The sequence below is a fragment of the Balaenoptera ricei genome, chromosome 8, assembly GCF_028023285.1.
Source record: "Balaenoptera ricei isolate mBalRic1 chromosome 8, mBalRic1.hap2, whole genome shotgun sequence".
NCBI classification, from domain to species: domain Eukaryota; kingdom Metazoa; phylum Chordata; class Mammalia; order Artiodactyla; family Balaenopteridae; genus Balaenoptera; species Balaenoptera ricei.
In genome coordinates, this window is record NC_082646.1 from 13,502,648 (window position 1) to 13,519,366 (window position 16,719).

Consider the following 16,719-nt stretch of genomic DNA (forward strand, 5'->3'; position numbering starts at 1 on the left):
ATCCCCTACCCTCTTCCAGGGGGGTGTGTGGGGGAGGGCTAACAATCTCTGGAGAAGAAAGAGACAAAGGTGCCCAATGCCAAGCTGGGAAGGAAGAGTTATTAGGATTGGCCTCCTAATAAAACAGGAAATAGATACAGACTGTCCCTCAGACCTCCAGGGAGTCTCAGCCTGCTCCTGATCAACAAGATAACTGAATGCTGCCTCCTCTGGGGCTCCGACAAGCTCCTCCTTTCCACCTGCTCCTGGCATCTCACTTTCGCTGTTTGGAAGGCCCTTCCACTCTTGCCACCCACTGAAATCCTTAGAGACACTACTCTTCCTCAAGGTCCTCTCACTTCCCCTGGTCACAACTAATTGCTCTCTCCATGTGCTCCTATTGCCCTCTGTACCTCTTTCAGATCCAGACTCATTATGTGTGATAATGCCTTGTATACAGATATCTGTGTGTCCTTAGCCCCATAGGAACACACTGTGGAACAGAAAACACTTTGCCTCTAGGGAATTTCCAGTCTAAGAGGCACAGATGCACACTCATGCACCCGTGTGCAGGTACACACACACACACACACACACACACAGAAAAACAATACAGTGGGATAATAAGCACTGAAAATTTGGAGGAATACTACTATCAAGTAATTACTGGGATTACTTTATATACATGGTTTGAGTTGTTAATTAGAGCCACCTTCGAGTAGAAAGGACATTTCACATCTGGTTTGGAGAGACAGGAGGGCCTATCTTTGGCCTAAAAGGAATCAACCTGACCCTGACTCCTTATTCAAGAATGAACAAAATGTCAGCATACTTCAGTCATCTCCCGCACTTCCTGGTGATGAATTCTTCTCTGAGGACTAGAAATCATTTGCCATCTAACAGCTTGTGTGTCTGTTAAAGAGAAAGATGCTGGTGAACTGTTATTTGCAAGGAAACAGGTGCCAAGCAAAAGGCACCTAACCTGGAGGAAGAAACCTGCCTGGGAATTCCTCAGACTTACTGGAAGCCAGCCACTTGTGGGTCTGGTTCTCCTACTTAGCTCTTTCCAAAGCCTCAGCCTCACCTCCTCCGACTGGGAGCCTGGCACAGTGCATCCAGGACCAAGGAAAGTCAAGTACGGGGTTAAATCCAAGACCTGAGGGCATGAGGGTACTCCCAGCCCCTTCAGTGCTGAAGTACCCCTCAGTGTTGCCCGGCAACTAACTGCTACTGGGGGGGCAGAAGGCGGGTGGGATGATGAAGGAAAAGTACCTGGATCAAGGACACGGAAAAACATGAAGTGGGAGGGGCTTTTCCAGTGTCCGCGCTTTAAATTTTACATCATCTTCCAAATTGTAGCTGTGTTTCGGGGAACTGAGTTGTGTTTACCTTGGCTTCCTTCCCAACGTTGACTACGTTGGCAACAGGTTTTCTACACCGAGCAGGTTCTGCTCCACATCCTCATTCCTCCTGCCCTCCCCCTTGCTCCCAGCAGCCATCTTCCCGTCTCCAGAGACGTCCCAGAGTAAACGCGGGGCATTGGCCCTTTAAAGGCGACCAGCGAAGGCCGACGGAGCTAAACTTGACGTGGGACGAAGAGTAAGCGGCGTCAGACACGCGGTACAAGGAGGCGCTCATCTTGGAACCGGGCAAGGAGTTTTTCCGCTTTGGGCTGTACATCTTTAATGTGATGTTAGGAAAGTATCCGCCTTTGTTTGTCCTTCTTTAATTGCTTTTCCAATCCCCTCTTGATGATTCAACTCTCGAATAAAGGATGTAGTTTAAAATCACACTTCTGTCCCTACTCTTATGCCCATATTAAAAATGGCCGCCGCCTTCCACAGCGACAGTTGCTCTGCAAACTAGATCCGGGTGGAAACAGTGGGTAGGCAGATGCAGTGGGGCAGAGCCAAGGTTGCTTTATAGAGGCTTGAGGGAGTCCAGAGGGCGGCTCAGGTCAGAGTTGCTGGGTTTCGCTCAGGGTGGTGTGGGAAGATCCAGCCTGTGGGGAGCGGCCACTCCTTACTGCTGGGGCCTCAGGGCTTCTGCCCAGCTTGCCCGTTAGCTAAGGAGGGGGCCGAGCGGGCCCCCTGGCCGGTCACCATGTGGGCCTTCCCGGAGTTGCCGACGCCGCTGTTGGTGAATTTGATCGGCTCGCTGCTGGGACTTGTAGCCACACTCACCCTCATCCCTGCCTTCCGTGGCCACTTCATCGCCGCACGGCTCTGCGGCCAGGACCTCAACAAGTCCAGCCGGCAGCAAATGTGAGGGGCCGCGCGCTGGTCCGGGGCAGTGGGGAAGGGGTGGGCAGGCAGGGGCGGGGGCTGGAGTGCTGGACTGCGCGCGGAGACGAAGTGCTAACCCAACAGCCAGCCCGGGACTCTGGGAGGTGGAGGGCAGATCTGGTTAGCATTGGGGAAGGGGTGGAGGCGGGAAGGTGGGACCCTTGGGTGGATCTGGGACTCCAGTAGTAGTGCCCTTCCCCGCTCCCAAGTCAGGTTATGGTGGTGCTTGCACTAGTGAGTGACCACGCCCCCTTTCCTCTTCCCCCTCCACCCGGCTTGATGCTGGCCCACAGCCCAGAGTCCCAGGGAGTGATCAGCGGTGCTGTTTTCCTTATCATACTCTTCTGCTTCATCCCTTTCCCTTTCCTGAACTGCTTTGTGGAGGAGCAGTGTAAAGCATTCCCCCACCATGAAGTAAGTGGGTTAGTGAGGGCTGCTGCCTGTGGCTGGGACTGGGAGCTACTGGAGAGAGTTGGGGTTATTTGGGTGTGGGGGGAGGGGCTGAGAACGAAAGAAAAGATGGGAATTCTTGAAAGGAACCGTGGAGTGGGAGAAGGCTGGAGCCGTGACCTGCCCGAGCCTTCCCCAGTTTGTGGCCCTGATAGGTGCGCTCCTTGCCATCTGCTGCATGATTTTCCTGGGCTTCGCGGATGATGTACTGAATCTGCGCTGGCGCCATAAGCTGCTGCTGCCCACAGCTGCCTCACTACCTCTCCTCATGGTCTATTTCACCAACTTTGGCAACACGACCATTGTGGTACCCAAGCCCTTACGCCCACTTCTTGGCCTGCATCTGGACTTGGGTGAGTAGCACTGCCACTTCTGCCCCTATGGCCCCTACTTCAGGGCACCCTTGCCCTGTGAGATATGCAGCAGAGCATCCTTCCTGGTGCTCCACATTCTCCTCCCTGTTTTGTCCCTGTGTTTTCTTAGATCCTTTTGTTGGCCTTTCATCCCATCCTCTATCCTCACCACTTTTCTCAGAAGACTATCCTTAAATTCTCATTCTACAGGTGGCATTACTTCTCTTACTGTTTTCTCCCCCCAGGGATCCTGTACTATGTCTACATGGGGCTGCTGGCAGTGTTCTGTACTAATGCCATCAATATCCTAGCAGGAATTAATGGCCTAGAGGCTGGCCAGTCGCTAGTCATTTCTGCTTCCATCATCGTCTTCAACCTGGTGGAGCTGGAAGGTAGGTGGGATTGGACTAGGGAGAGAAGAGAAGTCTGAGTGTTAAGGAAGTTGCCTGATATCTGGCTTTGGGGAATTTGTTAAACATGAGAAAGAAACTAAGATTTGTTAAATGTGAGAAAGAAAAATAGCAGCCCTGTCATTTATAACGGCATTGGCACTAATAGGTAGGCCATGGTCTTCTCCTATTGAACATAAACAACTTCATAAAACCTCAGAATCAGACAGGGTCACTCTGTGACCGTGATAGAGTAAGACCAAAACTAGACCCCTCTGTAACCATGTCTGAGCATAGACAAAACCACAAGAACACGGTGCATCTCACAAAAATGACCAAGATCCCCTTCTAGCTAACATGAGTGGTTGCTGCTTCCTTCCGATAACAACTCAGTTCCTCTTACTTCTTGGATAAAAATTATTAAGGTGCTCAATCATAGCATTATCTCTGCTGACAGCACTCAGTGCAGGGCAAAACTCTCCCTCCTTGCATCCTCCCCAGAATTATTTAAAACAAATTCTATAACAAGTCCTCCTAACACCTCCTTACTGAGGCATCCCATGGTTCCCCATGGTGTGTGGGTTCCAAAGTTTCTCTTGTTTCAAGTCAGTAAACCCAGCTTTGACTACAGACGTGTTTCTGGTGGTTTTTGGCTGTTGGGCATCCATAAGTACTTATTAAAGCTAAGCACTTTTAAAATGTGATCTCACTTTAAACTCTGTAACAGCTCTATGTGGCAGGTGTTTTCATCAGCCTTTTTTTACAGATAGGAAACTGAGGCTCAGAGAAGTTAAATGTGTCATGATCAAGGTCACACAGTTAGGAAGTAAAGCTGGTATTCAGACCTAGGTCTGAATGGTCTAAACCAAATGTAAGATAGTAACTAGTTTAGGAAGAGTTCATGAAAGAGGTGAACTGTTGGGAACTGCGTGGGTGACATAAAAGGGGTAGTGAGTTCTTGAGACTTAGAGACGTGGACAATACAGCTTGGGACAGAACTCAGGGACAGACAAAAATAGGACCCAGGTATGCAGGGGAAGTGGCTATCAACTTTTCCTTTTTTCTTTTTCCCCTGCTTCCAAAGGTGATTATCGGGATGATCATGTCTTTTCCCTCTACTTCATGATACCCTTTTTTTTCACCACCTTGGGATTGCTCTACCATAACTGGTAAGTAGGCCTGTGGATAGTGGGACAGCTATTTGAATTTGTGGCCAGTACGGTCCTCCTGATTGTGACCCATCTCCTGACGGAGAGGCTTAACCTGTGCATCTCTGTATTGAGTGTTTTCTGGGTCTTTTTGGTAATATTCTTAAATCTTAAATATTCTCTACCCAACTGTAGCCCGGGGCAGGTGCTGTGGAGCCCCCAGGAATAGATGGATTCAGGGCCTTGTTTCCTGGAGAGTTGCTGGGAGAGCTGGAATGTCCTCTGAGCCAGAACTAGGGTCAGGGCTAGCCCAGTGCGCAGGGTGTGTGATGTGAGAGAAAGGATTGCTAATGCCTCTTGCCACTGGCTCAGATCCTCTCCCCCACACAGGTACCCATCACGGGTGTTTGTGGGAGATACCTTCTGTTACTTTGCTGGCATGACCTTTGCCGTGGTGGGCATCTTGGGACACTTCAGCAAGACCATGCTACTCTTCTTCATGCCCCAGGTGTTCAACTTCGTCTACTCACTGCCTCAGCTCCTGCATATCATCCCCTGCCCTCGCCACCGTATACCCAGGTAGCCGCTTTGGGGCTTGAAAGGGACATCATAGCTTTTTCCCTTGGAATGCCTTAGACGTTTGCTGTGCAAAGGCAATGGGCCCGAAGAAGGGATAACTCTTGCCATGCAGTTAGCCCTTTATACATTACAGAGCACATTTACTTCCACGGTCTCATTTAATGTTCACAGCAGCTCTGATCACACAGAAGCAAGCAGCAGAGCCAGAAATAGATCTCAGGGTGTTTGACTCCACATTCAGTGCTCTTCCTATTAATTAACCACAGGGAGGAGAGTTCTTTGAGTAGTGGCCCAGTCACATGAAGCTGTCTTCCCCTGCAGACTCAATACCAAGACAGGCAAACTGGAGATGAGCTATTCCAAGTTCAAGACCAAGAGCCTCTCTTTCTTGGGCACCTTTATTCTAAAGGTAACAGGGTAACAAGGAGGTAAGGCTCTAGGCTGCCATTCGGAATTCAGGGAGTGGGGAACCTAGGCCTACATCACACCCAAGGGGAGTTTGGAAACATTGAGCAGATCCCCATTCCTGAAGCGTAGGTATTAGCTGAAGTTCTCTCCACTTTTGACCCCTCCAGGTAGCAGAAGGCCTCCGGCTAGTGACAGTGCGCCAGAGTGAGAATGAGGATGGTGCCTTCACGGAGTGTAACAACATGACCCTCATCAACTTCCTACTTAAAGTCTTTGGGCCCATGCATGAGAGAAACCTCACCCTGTTCCTGCTGCTGCTACAGGTGCAATGCTGTTGGTGATGTGGTTTACATCTCCTTGTCTCCCTTTCTCTGTGGTTCTTACTGTAGTTCATTTCTCCTTACAGGTCGTGGGCAGTGCTGTCACCTTCTCCATTCGGTACCAGCTTGTCCGACTCTTCTATGATGTCTGAGTCCCCTGATCCACTGTCCTTTGCTTCACAGCCTCCAGATTTCCTGACTCAGGCCGACCTCTTCTAGACCAAGATTGCCTCCTGGCCCAGGCCTCTCTCACCCTTCATTCTCCTCCAGATTTTGTCCTCAGCATTTCCTTTCCCCTGTGATTATTGACATCCTGGGCCTTTTTTGCCCTCTAATGACTATTGATTGGACTTTGCCTATGGCTTTCTTCAACTTGCCACTCCCCCTCTCCGTCCCATCTTTGCAGCCTCCTAAGGTGGGATACTGTAGCTCTGGTGCAATTACCCACAACTCTGACACTCAAGAAATACGTTGGGCCTGGGGATAGAACCCTGGCTGGGGATAGGGACACAGGCTCGAAGGTGACTTGACATTTGACTATAAATTAAGTATTCTGATGATTTAGCAGACTGGGGGGCCAGGTGCTCCCAGTGGTGACAATAAACTGTCGTCTTTTTCTTATTGTTCCTGTAGGTGTATTTCCTATATAGGGCATTTTAGGGTAGACTGGGAGGGTTGGTGGAGGCATTTCCTCGGAGAGGATGCCTATCTCTCTGCCCCATCCTTTTTCTTTCAGTACATCAGGCCCCTCCTAGCAAGAAGGGAACAGAGGGGGCTTCCCTGGTGGCGCAGTGGTTGAGAATCTGCCTGCCAATGCAGGGGACACGGGTTCGAGCCCTGGTCTGGGAAGATCCCACATGCCGCGGAGCAACTAGGCCCGTGAGCCACAACTACTGAGCCTGCGCTTCTGGAGCCTGTGCTCCGCAACAAGAGAGGCCGCGACAGTGAGAGGCCTGCGCACCGCGATGAAGAGTGGCCCCCGCTCGCTGCAACTAGAAAAAGCCCTCGCACAGAAACGAAGACCCAACACAGCCAAGACTAAATAAATAAATTAATTTAAAAAAAAAAATCTTTAAAAAAAAAAAAAAAAAAAAAAAAGAAGGGAACAGAAAGAACAGACCAGACAGAACATGTTGAATAAATAGGAAATCCTGCTGCTCAGGTGGCATAAAGAGCCATAAGATTGGCGTTATCTCTTCTCTGGGACGGGGTTGGACTTTCAGGGGGTCTCATTCCTTCCCTTTTTCACTCTCCCTTTGCCAGGCAGGAAGAGGGAGTGACCAGACCTGGGACGGGAGGAAGAGGTAGCCATAGTGTTGACCCCTTTCCTTTAAAAATCCTGGACCCGCACAGACTTCCCTGAGGCTCTTGAGGTGGCTTCAGGCTCCACCCTCTTTGTCTTCCGGCCCTGGTCTGGGCTGTAGGGTTTAAATCTGGCGCGCTTCACTTGGATTGGCTACACCCGGGAGTGGTTGGCTGTTTGCTTGCTGCCGCTCCTCCTAGCCTTTTCCCCGGGCAAAAGGTTTTCAAATTCGACCAATCGGCGGGCGCGTTCCCTCAGCTGAGGCGCGTCATCGAAGGGTTAACCGCAGCCAACCGGAGGCGGGTATTGGAGAAAAGAGCCAATCAGGAGGACGCGGGGGTGCGCCCTGGGGGCTTATAAGGGCGGCCCTTGGGCGCGCGCGGCAGCAGTTGGACTGCGGCGGACGGCTGTTCCTTAGTCTTGTGAGCCGTCCTCCTCTCCGTTCCTCTACCTCGCGCAGCATGTCGGGCCGCGGCAAGACAGGCGGTAAGGCCCGCGCCAAGGCCAAGTCGCGCTCGTCACGAGCGGGCCTCCAGTTCCCCGTGGGCCGCGTGCACCGGCTGTTGCGGAAGGGACACTACGCCGAGCGGGTGGGCGCCGGCGCGCCGGTCTATCTGGCGGCGGTGCTCGAGTACCTCACAGCCGAGATCCTGGAGCTGGCGGGCAACGCGGCCCGCGACAACAAGAAGACGCGGATCATCCCCCGCCACCTGCAGCTGGCCATCCGTAACGACGAGGAGCTCAACAAGCTGCTGGGCGGCGTGACGATCGCCCAGGGAGGTGTCCTGCCCAACATCCAGGCCGTACTGCTGCCCAAGAAGACCAGCGCCGCCGTGGGGCCGAAGGCGCCCGCGGGCGGCAAGAAGGCCACCCAGGCCTCGCAGGAGTACTGAGGGCGCCCGCGCCGCCGCCACCGCCGCCGCCCGGCCCCTCCCCTCGCCACCACAAAGGCCCTTTTAAGGGCCACCACAACGCTCACGGAAAGAGCTGGGCCACGTCGGGCTCCGGGCCGGGCGGCCGCGCACTCGCCCCCTCCGCGGCCCCGCCGCCGCCGCCGTTCGGCCTGCCCCTCCCCCGCGCGGCTCGCTCCGGTCGTGGCTCGGCGGAGGACGGCCGTTTGAACGCCGCTCGGTGCCAGGAGCGAGCTCGTGACTCGGCCGGCCTGGCCCCCGAATGCTGATGGGCTGCGGGGAGGCCGCGGCACCTTCTAGAAGGCTGGGCCGGCCGCGCTGACGCAGGGCCGGGGCGCGTGGCGGGGAAGGTGAGTCGGTGCGGACGGCCGCCGGCGGGGCCGCGCGCGTTCCCCACCAGCCCGGTGCTCCGGACGGGACTCGGTTGCCGCCGACGGCGGCGGAGCCAGTCGGTCACTTCATTTGTCCCGGGACGACCTTTGCTGCCGGATCCCGAGCCTTGCACGTCCGCGCTCCCTCCATCTCCACTCGCAGGCCTGTGCGCGCCCCGGAAGACACACTTCGCGGCGTGAGCATCTCCCGCGGTGTCGGGTCCCGGCGGCGTGGGGGCTGCGGGAGTCCTGCCCCTGGACCCGCGCCCCTCCCGGCGTGTCCGCTCCGCAAGCCAAGCACCTAGATACCAGCACTAGTCCGTTAATCCCCATCTGGACTGAGCCGCCGTTGGCCTCGGAACTGGAATTTTGCAGCTAACCCATCCAAGACAGTACTTTAGGTATTGGGGAGTTTCAGATGGACTAATTTTGTTTATTAAAGGATTGTTTTCTTTTTTAAACAATGAGGTGCCTCTTCATTTTGCAGACGGGTTGTAGGATCGATGACTTTGTAGATTCCTAAAGGTAGTGGGGGAGGGGAGCTATCTGATACAAAGGCTCTACCGTTAACTGGAGCGGCAAATCGTAGATTATAAGATCATGGTTCTTTCTTGATGTTCCCTGGGAGACAATTTATTCTGTCAGAACTACTGAGACAGAAACAGAAAGCAATGTATTCCAGGAGAACTTTGGACAGGGGTCCTAGCCTCTGAGGTAAGGAGCAAAGGGTCTTGTGGTTGTCCTTATCTTTCTTTCCTGCAACCCCATCAAAAACAAAACCACCTTCAAATCTAGTTTATTAGTAGAGTTGGTTACATTCAAAGGCTGTGGCTTGTTAGATGTTTTTTCTTTAGAGACTAAGCCTCCACCTACTGAGGAGACAAGGCATCACCAAGGCCCCAAGTTTAGATAAGTCTCTGAGTCTCTGCCCCTGCAGTTCAATCCCCTGGGTAATCACCCCCCAGGTAGCAGTGAGAATGGGGCACTGAGGGCTGGGATGTAGGCACGGGGCACCAGCAACCCAGGCACCTGTGCCCCACAGACCAGTTAGTGGGCATCATTGAGCTGCCGTGCAACATCCAAGATGTTCTTGGCTCCTTTGTTCAGCAACAAGGTGGCCAGGCTGATGCCCAGGCTCTCAGCAGCCAGCTGGGCTCGTCGTGGAATGTTCCGGGCAGTGATGCCCACCAGCTGTGGATCATCCTCAGGGCCATCTTCATGCTGGGCAAGGCAAGGAGGGTAGGATTTGGTGAGCATGAAAGGGGAAGTAACATACAGACGTGTTTTTTACCCTCTCCGTCACCCTCCAGCCTTGGCACCTGGGCAGGGACATGGATGGTGGCCTGCATGGTCTCTTGCATGCTATCTGCGCCATTCAGACTCCAGACTCCTCCAGTCAGGTATAGCTGGGAAAGAAAACAGTTGCCTCAGCATATCGTGAGAGGGAACTGCTTAGAAACCTGGGCTTTTCTTGCTGGCAGCTCAGGATGTCCCTTCCCTGCCCTCCCACCCATCTTCCCCTGCTTACTTGCCCATCCTTCATAGCTGTATGCACCGCCACTGGCACACTGCAGCCTCCTTCCTGCAACAAGTTCCCCCTGTGAGCTCCAAGGACCCTTACCACCACCCTGTACCCAGAGTCCTCAGAGATAACAGACCCCTCTAAGGACATAACCGAAAATGAGGTAGCGGCCCAGACCTGGGTCCTGTCCATACTTTCAAGGATGAGTTACCACTAAATACAGAGCAATTATTTGAGAAATCTCCCCACTGCCCTTCCCAGCTCCCCAGGTACCCACCCCTCCACAAGAGCACAGGCCCTACCAGGTGCCTCAGGAAGGCCCGTTCAGCAATGCAGCGAAGCAAAGTCTCAGGATCATGCAACACACCCACCAGATCCAAGATGTCCTGGTCCTTGGCTCGAACTTCCACTCCCAGAGCCCCCTGATGGAAAAATAGACTAAGATATCAGGGCCAATCTTTCCCCAACCAATGGCACTAAGGATGGGAACCAGCCTACTTCCACCTGTTTGCCAGGTCCTTTTGGGCCAGTAGCCTCCCAAGGCTTGCCCCTCCCTGGGAATGTTCTTGGTTGAAAACAAAAGAAAGAGACACATCAACACACAACTTCCCTGGTCAAGCATACCTGACCCACAGCATACATGCACTCCTCAGGGTGCAGGATCTGTGGGGGCAGAAGAGGCAGTCAGAAGGGTGGAGGTGGGAGTGCCTAAAAGCACACAGCAGTGAGATCGGGCTTTCCTAGCATACAGAAGGGCTGGAGAGGCAAGAGTGGGAGTTTGGCCTCTGATCCCCAGTCTTCCCAACCTGGGACTCATTTCCAGCTTGCACTGTTAGAGGTGGGTATTCAAAAAGAGAACACAGGCAGGAAGGAGATGAAGATCAACTGGGGAGGGAAGAGGGGCAGGCCCTACCTGCCCCACCCGGTTCTGCCAGCCCATGCGCTGCAGGCCAGCTGCGGCCAGGATGATGGCACTGAACTCCTGCAGCTCATCCAGCTTCCGAAGCCGTGTGTTGAGGTTTCCCCGCTGTGGAGAGGCGCTAAGGACCACAAGCTTTGGGCAGTCTGGAGCCTTATGCTGTTCCCTTTGCCTGAGTCTCTCAATCTGCTAACTTCTCACCTTTGAGTTCTCAGCTTAATGACAACAGCTAACACTTACCTCATACTTACTACATGCCAGACGCTGTTCTAAAGTGCTTTAGATATGTCAATTCATTGAATTTTCACAACCCTATGATGTAAGTAGTAGTATTATCATCTCCATTTTACAGATGAGAAAAATGATAGAGAGGTTTTAATTTATTTAATAACTTGCCCAAGGTTACAAGACCTCTGAGAAGCCTTCCCTGACTCTCAAGTCTGTGTTTAGATGTGCCAGCTAGAAGCTTCCAGAGAATTCCCTACTTTGCACACTGGAGCACTTAGCAAATACTATTTTGAAAATCAGTTTTACAAACATATAACATTGTAAAAATCAAAACAATATAGTGGAATATAAAATAAAAATGGAGTTATGGTTACCAAAGGGGAAAGGGGATAGGGGGAGATAAATTAGGAGTTTGGGATTAGCAGATGCAAACTACTATATATAAAATAGATAAACAACAAGGTCCTATTATATAGCACAGGGAACTATATTCAATATCTTGCAATAAACTACAATGGAAGAGAATATGAAAAGGAATATGTATATATATGTACAACAATCACTTGCTATATACCAGAAACTAACACAACGTTGTAAATCAACATAATAAAACAAATTTTTAATTATTTACATTTAAATTAAAATGGAAGCACCCCCCCCAACCCCCCTCCCTTGATGTAATCATTATTCAGTATCACTCTGTACTATCAATGCCTGGTTGTCTGTCTCCAGAACTAAAATGTAAACTCTGTGTAAGCAGGGACAATGTTGATCTTGCTCACCATATCCCCAGTGCCAGGCACTTGCCTGGGGCTAAGAAAACATGAAAGGATTATGAATGAATGGATGGCTGGATGGATGGCTGGATGGATGGATGGATGGGAGGACAGGCAGTCCACTGCATCCATGGTCCACTTCCTCTGGAAGCGCCTTCCACTCTCACAACTCCCAGGGCCCTCTGGACCTGGTCTTCCTCCTTGGCTGCTGCCTCCTCCCTCCGCTAAAAGGATACAATACTCTTGAACTCCAGATGTGGGAACTTTCTCTGCAGCTGGGCCGCTCTCCGCAGGGAGCTAGTTCCCACCACGCTGCTCAGAGAGATGATTTAAAATGAGATTTAACTAGGCAGGCACTGTTCCTTTCCTCCTCCTCCCACCCCTCCATCTTCTGTGCACATCCCACCAAGATGCCTATCCAGGTCCCACTCACCTCTTCTCTGGCAAGGTTTCTAGGGTCTTCCCAACAAATTTTGGGTGAAAGACCACAGCATCATAGGGGCTCTCCCGCCTGGGGATGGAGGGAAAGTCAGAGAATAAGGGAGAGATCTCGGTTCAGGTCACTTCCAGGCTCTCTCAATAGTCAACTAACTGGCATTTTCTGAGTTTTCTGCCATGCTTGACACTCCTCAGGGCAGGGGAGACAGCCTAGAGGCAGAGGGCCAGGTCCCAAAGGGAAAAGTCAAGGTTAATATGATGTCTACCCCGTGCCGAGGCCCCCTGACTGGCAGGACTCTTACTTGCAGATGGCTCCGATGGTGAAGCCAGGAGGAAGCACCGTGGGCAGGTCCTTCAGGGAGTGAACAACCAGGTCCACTCTAGAGAGACGGCAGAGAGGGAAGGAGAAGGGGTCTGAGCAGCACGTCCCCAGTCCTTCTCCACCCACTCCTGCCTGTACGTCACTGGCAGAGCCTAGAGCAGTTCAGGAAGCAGGCCTTTCCGAGACCTTGGGTCCCAGAGACCCGCTCCCCTCCTACCCTCCCTTTCATCCCCCTGCCCCAGCCAATCCTGTACCTCAGGCAGCCAGATGGCTCAGAACCAGGACACTCTCCTTTTCTGAGGCCTGAAAAACTCACATATGAGCCCCTCTCTAGCCTATACAAGCGTTTAAGCCCAACAGTCTAGCTGATACCCAGGTCTGATGTGCATTGGGGTCCTAGCGAGAGCCTGGGAGGGCGCCATGCTCCCTGCTTTCACTTACTCATTCCTCTCCAGCGCGTGTTCCAGCTCCTTGGTAAACAGGCTCTTCTCTCCAATCTGCCAGGCAAGAAAGAGCCTCAGGGTGAATCTTTTGGGGGAAGGAAAGAGGAGGGGGAAAAGGGTTGGATGGAAAATGTTGTTACCTTAGAGAGAGCAGTATCAAGAATCTTGTCCCCTGTGGTGGACATAGCAACTGAGGAGAGAATCAACCAATCTGATGTTCAGTGATCAGCATTTATTGAGCCCCTACTGAGCTCAACACTTGTGCTAAGATTGTTGGGCACATAAGCCCCAGTCCCTACCCTCTGGGAATGTACGATCTAGGAGGAAGACTAGACGTAATCACAAAAAGACCCAAAGCAGATGTTAAATGCCAGGCTAGCCCAGGTAGTCAGAGCTGGAGGTGTTTAGAGGAGGACAGGGCCCTCCAAACTGGGGACAGCCAAGAAGAATTCTCAGAGGCAACAGGACCAGGCTGTGGTCCAAGACAAAGCCAGAAACACTGTGTTCTCCCCTCCAGGGGTTAAAGGCTTCCCATTAGCTTCCATTCCTGTCCAGAAAACTCACTGATTTCAAACTGCAGGCCTGGGTATAAGGTTTTCAGCGTTGCCACCACACTGTCCGTCTGTATGCGGGCCAGCTGGGGGTAGAAATTCAGGTTAGTCCTGTCCTCTGGCCACTGCCCTAAGGTCAGACCCTCACAGGGTCAGGGAGATCCTGAAGGGACTGGAATTCAGAGAGGGGATTGAATGCCCACCTAGGAAGGGGAGGGGTCTGGCCTGGGAGTCCTCTGTACCCCAACTTCCCAGCCCAGGGACTATCTCTTTACAGAATGCAATCTGTCATTCTGCATGGGATTTGATACTCAGTCACCCCATTTCCTCCATCCCCGAGCTGCTGAGAACGCTCTGGGCCCCCCAACTTATAATACTGTGAACACAGAAGTCTTCTGACAAACCTCCTCCACCCCGGTACTTGCACTCACCTGGCTCTTGCGGGTACCCACGCGAATCACTCTCATCTTTGAGCTGTTTTCTTCCTGCAGAAAAAGTCCCCAGGTCACAGTCCCTGCTGCTCTTTGTGTTCCTCAACACCTTGTCCAAGAACCAGAATCACTGGCTTGGAAGAAAGGAACCTCAGCCCCTGGCCTGTGGCCAGCTGAGCCTCAGAGTGGGGAAACACTCCCCTGCCCAAGACTGGTCCCTTTACCTTCCCCAATACCTTCTGCCTCCTCAGGGATCCAGAGAAGCAGAGACCAGACAGAAGTAACAGTAGGACCTGCTGTTGCTGTAATGACCAGGACACTAAGCCCTGAAGCCCAGCCAAGCTAAGGCAGCAGGAATGCTGCACTCAGCCAGGTGGGTAGAGAGATAAGGTCTATCAGTCTGGCCCCAGGGAGGGTGGGGCCTGCAGCAGGCAGGGGCAGGACAGCTGGGGCCACACAGGGGAACGTGAGCTGAGTCACTGAGGACAAGTTCAGCATCCAAAACAGAGCGGCACTTGAGAAAGCTTCAGTGCCACCTAGACGCCGTAAGAGCTACCCTACAGCTGCCGCGCTGTGGATCCCGTAATCTGGACGGAATGCATACGTAAAGGACTGGGGTCGACAGATCTGACATATAGTCCTGCTCAGCCTCTTGGCTGGGTGACCTTGAACACATCATCTTATTTGTTCATCTATAAACCTGTTTGTTCATCTATAAAATGAAGAAGTTTGCACTCAAGTATCTTCTGCTTTTGATATTCTGTAAGACTAAGAGGGTGAGCTGTCTAATGTCCATTCACCTAGAATGTGGCCTCTGGTTTCACCACGAAGGAAATATTAGGATGTCAGAGACCAAGCCAAGAACTCAAAGGGACATGCCTCTTCCTCTTGCCAGGGCACCTTGGACAAAGGTATTCAGTGCCAAGCAGGCAGAACTGGGTTCTCCAGTCTGAGGTCCTATTTCTTCCCAGATCAGACAGTGGCCACTACAGATACTATCAACTTTCCCTGTTCTGGGATCTTCATCCGACAGAGTTCTTCTGCAGTCAGGTATCTGGGGCCTCTGTTGCTGGAGGAGGTGACAGCTGGCTGCTCTTGGACTCTAGTCTACTCCATGGCTATCACTTCTCCAATAAATAAACCCTGGGGGACCCTAAGCAAATTAGGTTAGGTTTGAAATGCTAAACATGGCAACTAAAATTCTGGGCCACAGGGAGCCCACAGAAAGGAATCTAAGGTCCCAGAAACTGCTATGTTCAAACAATCCCTTAATTTCATTGATTCTGCACAGCATATTCAAGTCAAATTGTTCCAGTAAAAAATTCCTTATTGAGCATATATATCCTAGAGCTATTGCTTTTAATCTTCATAACAACCTATCAGGTAGACAGGGCAGGCATCTCTGGAACTATGTTACAGTAGCAAAGTCTGGCTCTGAGGAGCAAAGTGACTTGCCCAGGGCCACAGGGTTAATCATGGGTAGAGAGCTGGAATCCAGATCTTCTTACTCCTAGCCCAGCACTCAGGAATGTCAGCAATGGCAGAGAATCCCACTCCTTACCAGCACATAGGTCAGGGAGAGATAGGCAGCTGCCCCCCTCCTTTCTTATCTCAGGCTGACGTTGGCCTCATGGGCTCTGCAGTTTGCATCTGCACAAGCCCAGAGCTGGGACCCCAGGCTAGGAATAGGAAGGCCCAAGGGCGTCCCCCGTCCATGGTAGTAACCCAATGATGTGTCTCAGTTGGGGACTTTTGAGTGTAGGCTGGGGCTGGGTGTCCATTAGAAAAAAAGGGGAGAAGGTGCACTTCCAAGACGTTTGTGTGCAGTTCGGAGACTTCGAGGTACACTCTCCTCTCTGGATCCAAAATGGAACGCTTCCCCAAAGTGGCCGAATCTCGACTCGGACCTGTCTCGTGTGAAGGGATCCCGGGGAATAGCACCCTGTCTCGTGCAGACTAATTTTCCTGTGTTGGGTCACTACATCTAGAGCCGTGGAAGCCATGCCTCATGGAATCCCATCCAGATCCCCGCAGGAACGGGGTTGCGTTTGAGACAATCCATCTGCTCTTAAGTCCGCCCCCACCGCTCACTGATTCCCCTAAGGGCAACCCAGCTACTGGCCCTTTAAAAACTATTCGAACCAAAAAAAAAAAAAAAAACAGACGGATAATCGTCCCGACCAATTGACGACGGAGAGTGGCAACTTGGGGCCAATCGTGGCACTGCTAGTGCAGAAGACCGAAGTTGCGAAGGTCACCGGCTCAGGACTCACCGCCGTTGCGGCCGCGTCGCCGTTACCAGACATGGCTGTGCGCGGGAAGTAGGCCGGGAGCTGCTGCCAATGTCCTCCGGAGTCGGGCAAGCAGAAGGCCCCGGCCGGCCGGGCACTGGGCGCACGCTGAGCTCGCGATCCTCCGGCAACCACACACTCCCGGCTCTGCTAAGGGCCTGCGTCACTTCCGGCCCCGCCCCAGAGGGGCTGGACCTCCCCTGGGCGGGAATTAGAACGATTGCGACAGAGAAGACCTTACCTTGGGTTACCGCCCCTACTCCCCCAGGCTGACCCCGGTCTTCCGCGTTTGAGACCCAGGC

At 52.5% G+C, this 16,719-nt stretch overlaps 3 protein-coding genes across 4 annotated transcripts; 2 read left to right on the forward strand and 1 right to left on the reverse strand.

Annotated features, from left to right (window-relative positions):
* The first annotated feature begins 1,606 nt into the window (after window positions 1–1,606).
* On the forward strand, window positions 1,607–6,532 carry DPAGT1 (dolichyl-phosphate N-acetylglucosaminephosphotransferase 1). 2 transcript variants are annotated; one of them, XM_059930229.1, is made up of 9 exons: window positions 1,607–2,243; window positions 2,558–2,678; window positions 2,854–3,067; window positions 3,313–3,459; window positions 4,541–4,625; window positions 4,995–5,183; window positions 5,505–5,592; window positions 5,759–5,914; window positions 5,998–6,532. In XM_059930229.1, the coding sequence occupies exons 1-9, from the start codon at window positions 2,083–2,085 to the stop codon at window positions 6,061–6,063; spliced, it is 1,227 nt and encodes a 408-aa protein (XP_059786212.1). In that variant the 5' UTR covers window positions 1,607–2,082; the 3' UTR covers window positions 6,064–6,532. The 2 variants fall into 2 exon arrangements, with proteins under 2 accessions (XP_059786212.1, XP_059786213.1); XM_059930230.1 differs by lacking the exon at window positions 5,505–5,592 and having other exon boundaries at window positions 4,995–5,112.
* Window positions 6,533–7,589: 1,057 nt separating this feature from the next.
* On the forward strand, window positions 7,590–8,960 carry LOC132370359 (histone H2AX). Its single transcript, XM_059930232.1, has one exon. The coding sequence runs from the start codon at window positions 7,676–7,678 to the stop codon at window positions 8,105–8,107; it is 432 nt and encodes a 143-aa protein (XP_059786215.1). The 5' UTR covers window positions 7,590–7,675; the 3' UTR covers window positions 8,108–8,960.
* HMBS (hydroxymethylbilane synthase) lies at window positions 8,909–16,616 on the reverse strand. The gene is made up of 14 exons (XM_059930231.1): window positions 16,400–16,616; window positions 14,127–14,180; window positions 13,709–13,781; window positions 13,285–13,334; window positions 13,143–13,198; window positions 12,682–12,759; window positions 12,375–12,452; window positions 12,178–12,253; window positions 10,932–11,045; window positions 10,643–10,681; window positions 10,321–10,440; window positions 10,025–10,078; window positions 9,816–9,902; window positions 8,909–9,717 (listed from the first exon to the last, which is right to left on the reverse strand). Exons 1-14 carry the CDS (start codon window positions 16,430–16,432, stop codon window positions 9,544–9,546), a joined length of 1,086 nt encoding a protein of 361 aa, XP_059786214.1. The 5' UTR covers window positions 16,433–16,616; the 3' UTR covers window positions 8,909–9,543.
* Between the last annotated feature and the right edge of the window lie 103 nt (window positions 16,617–16,719).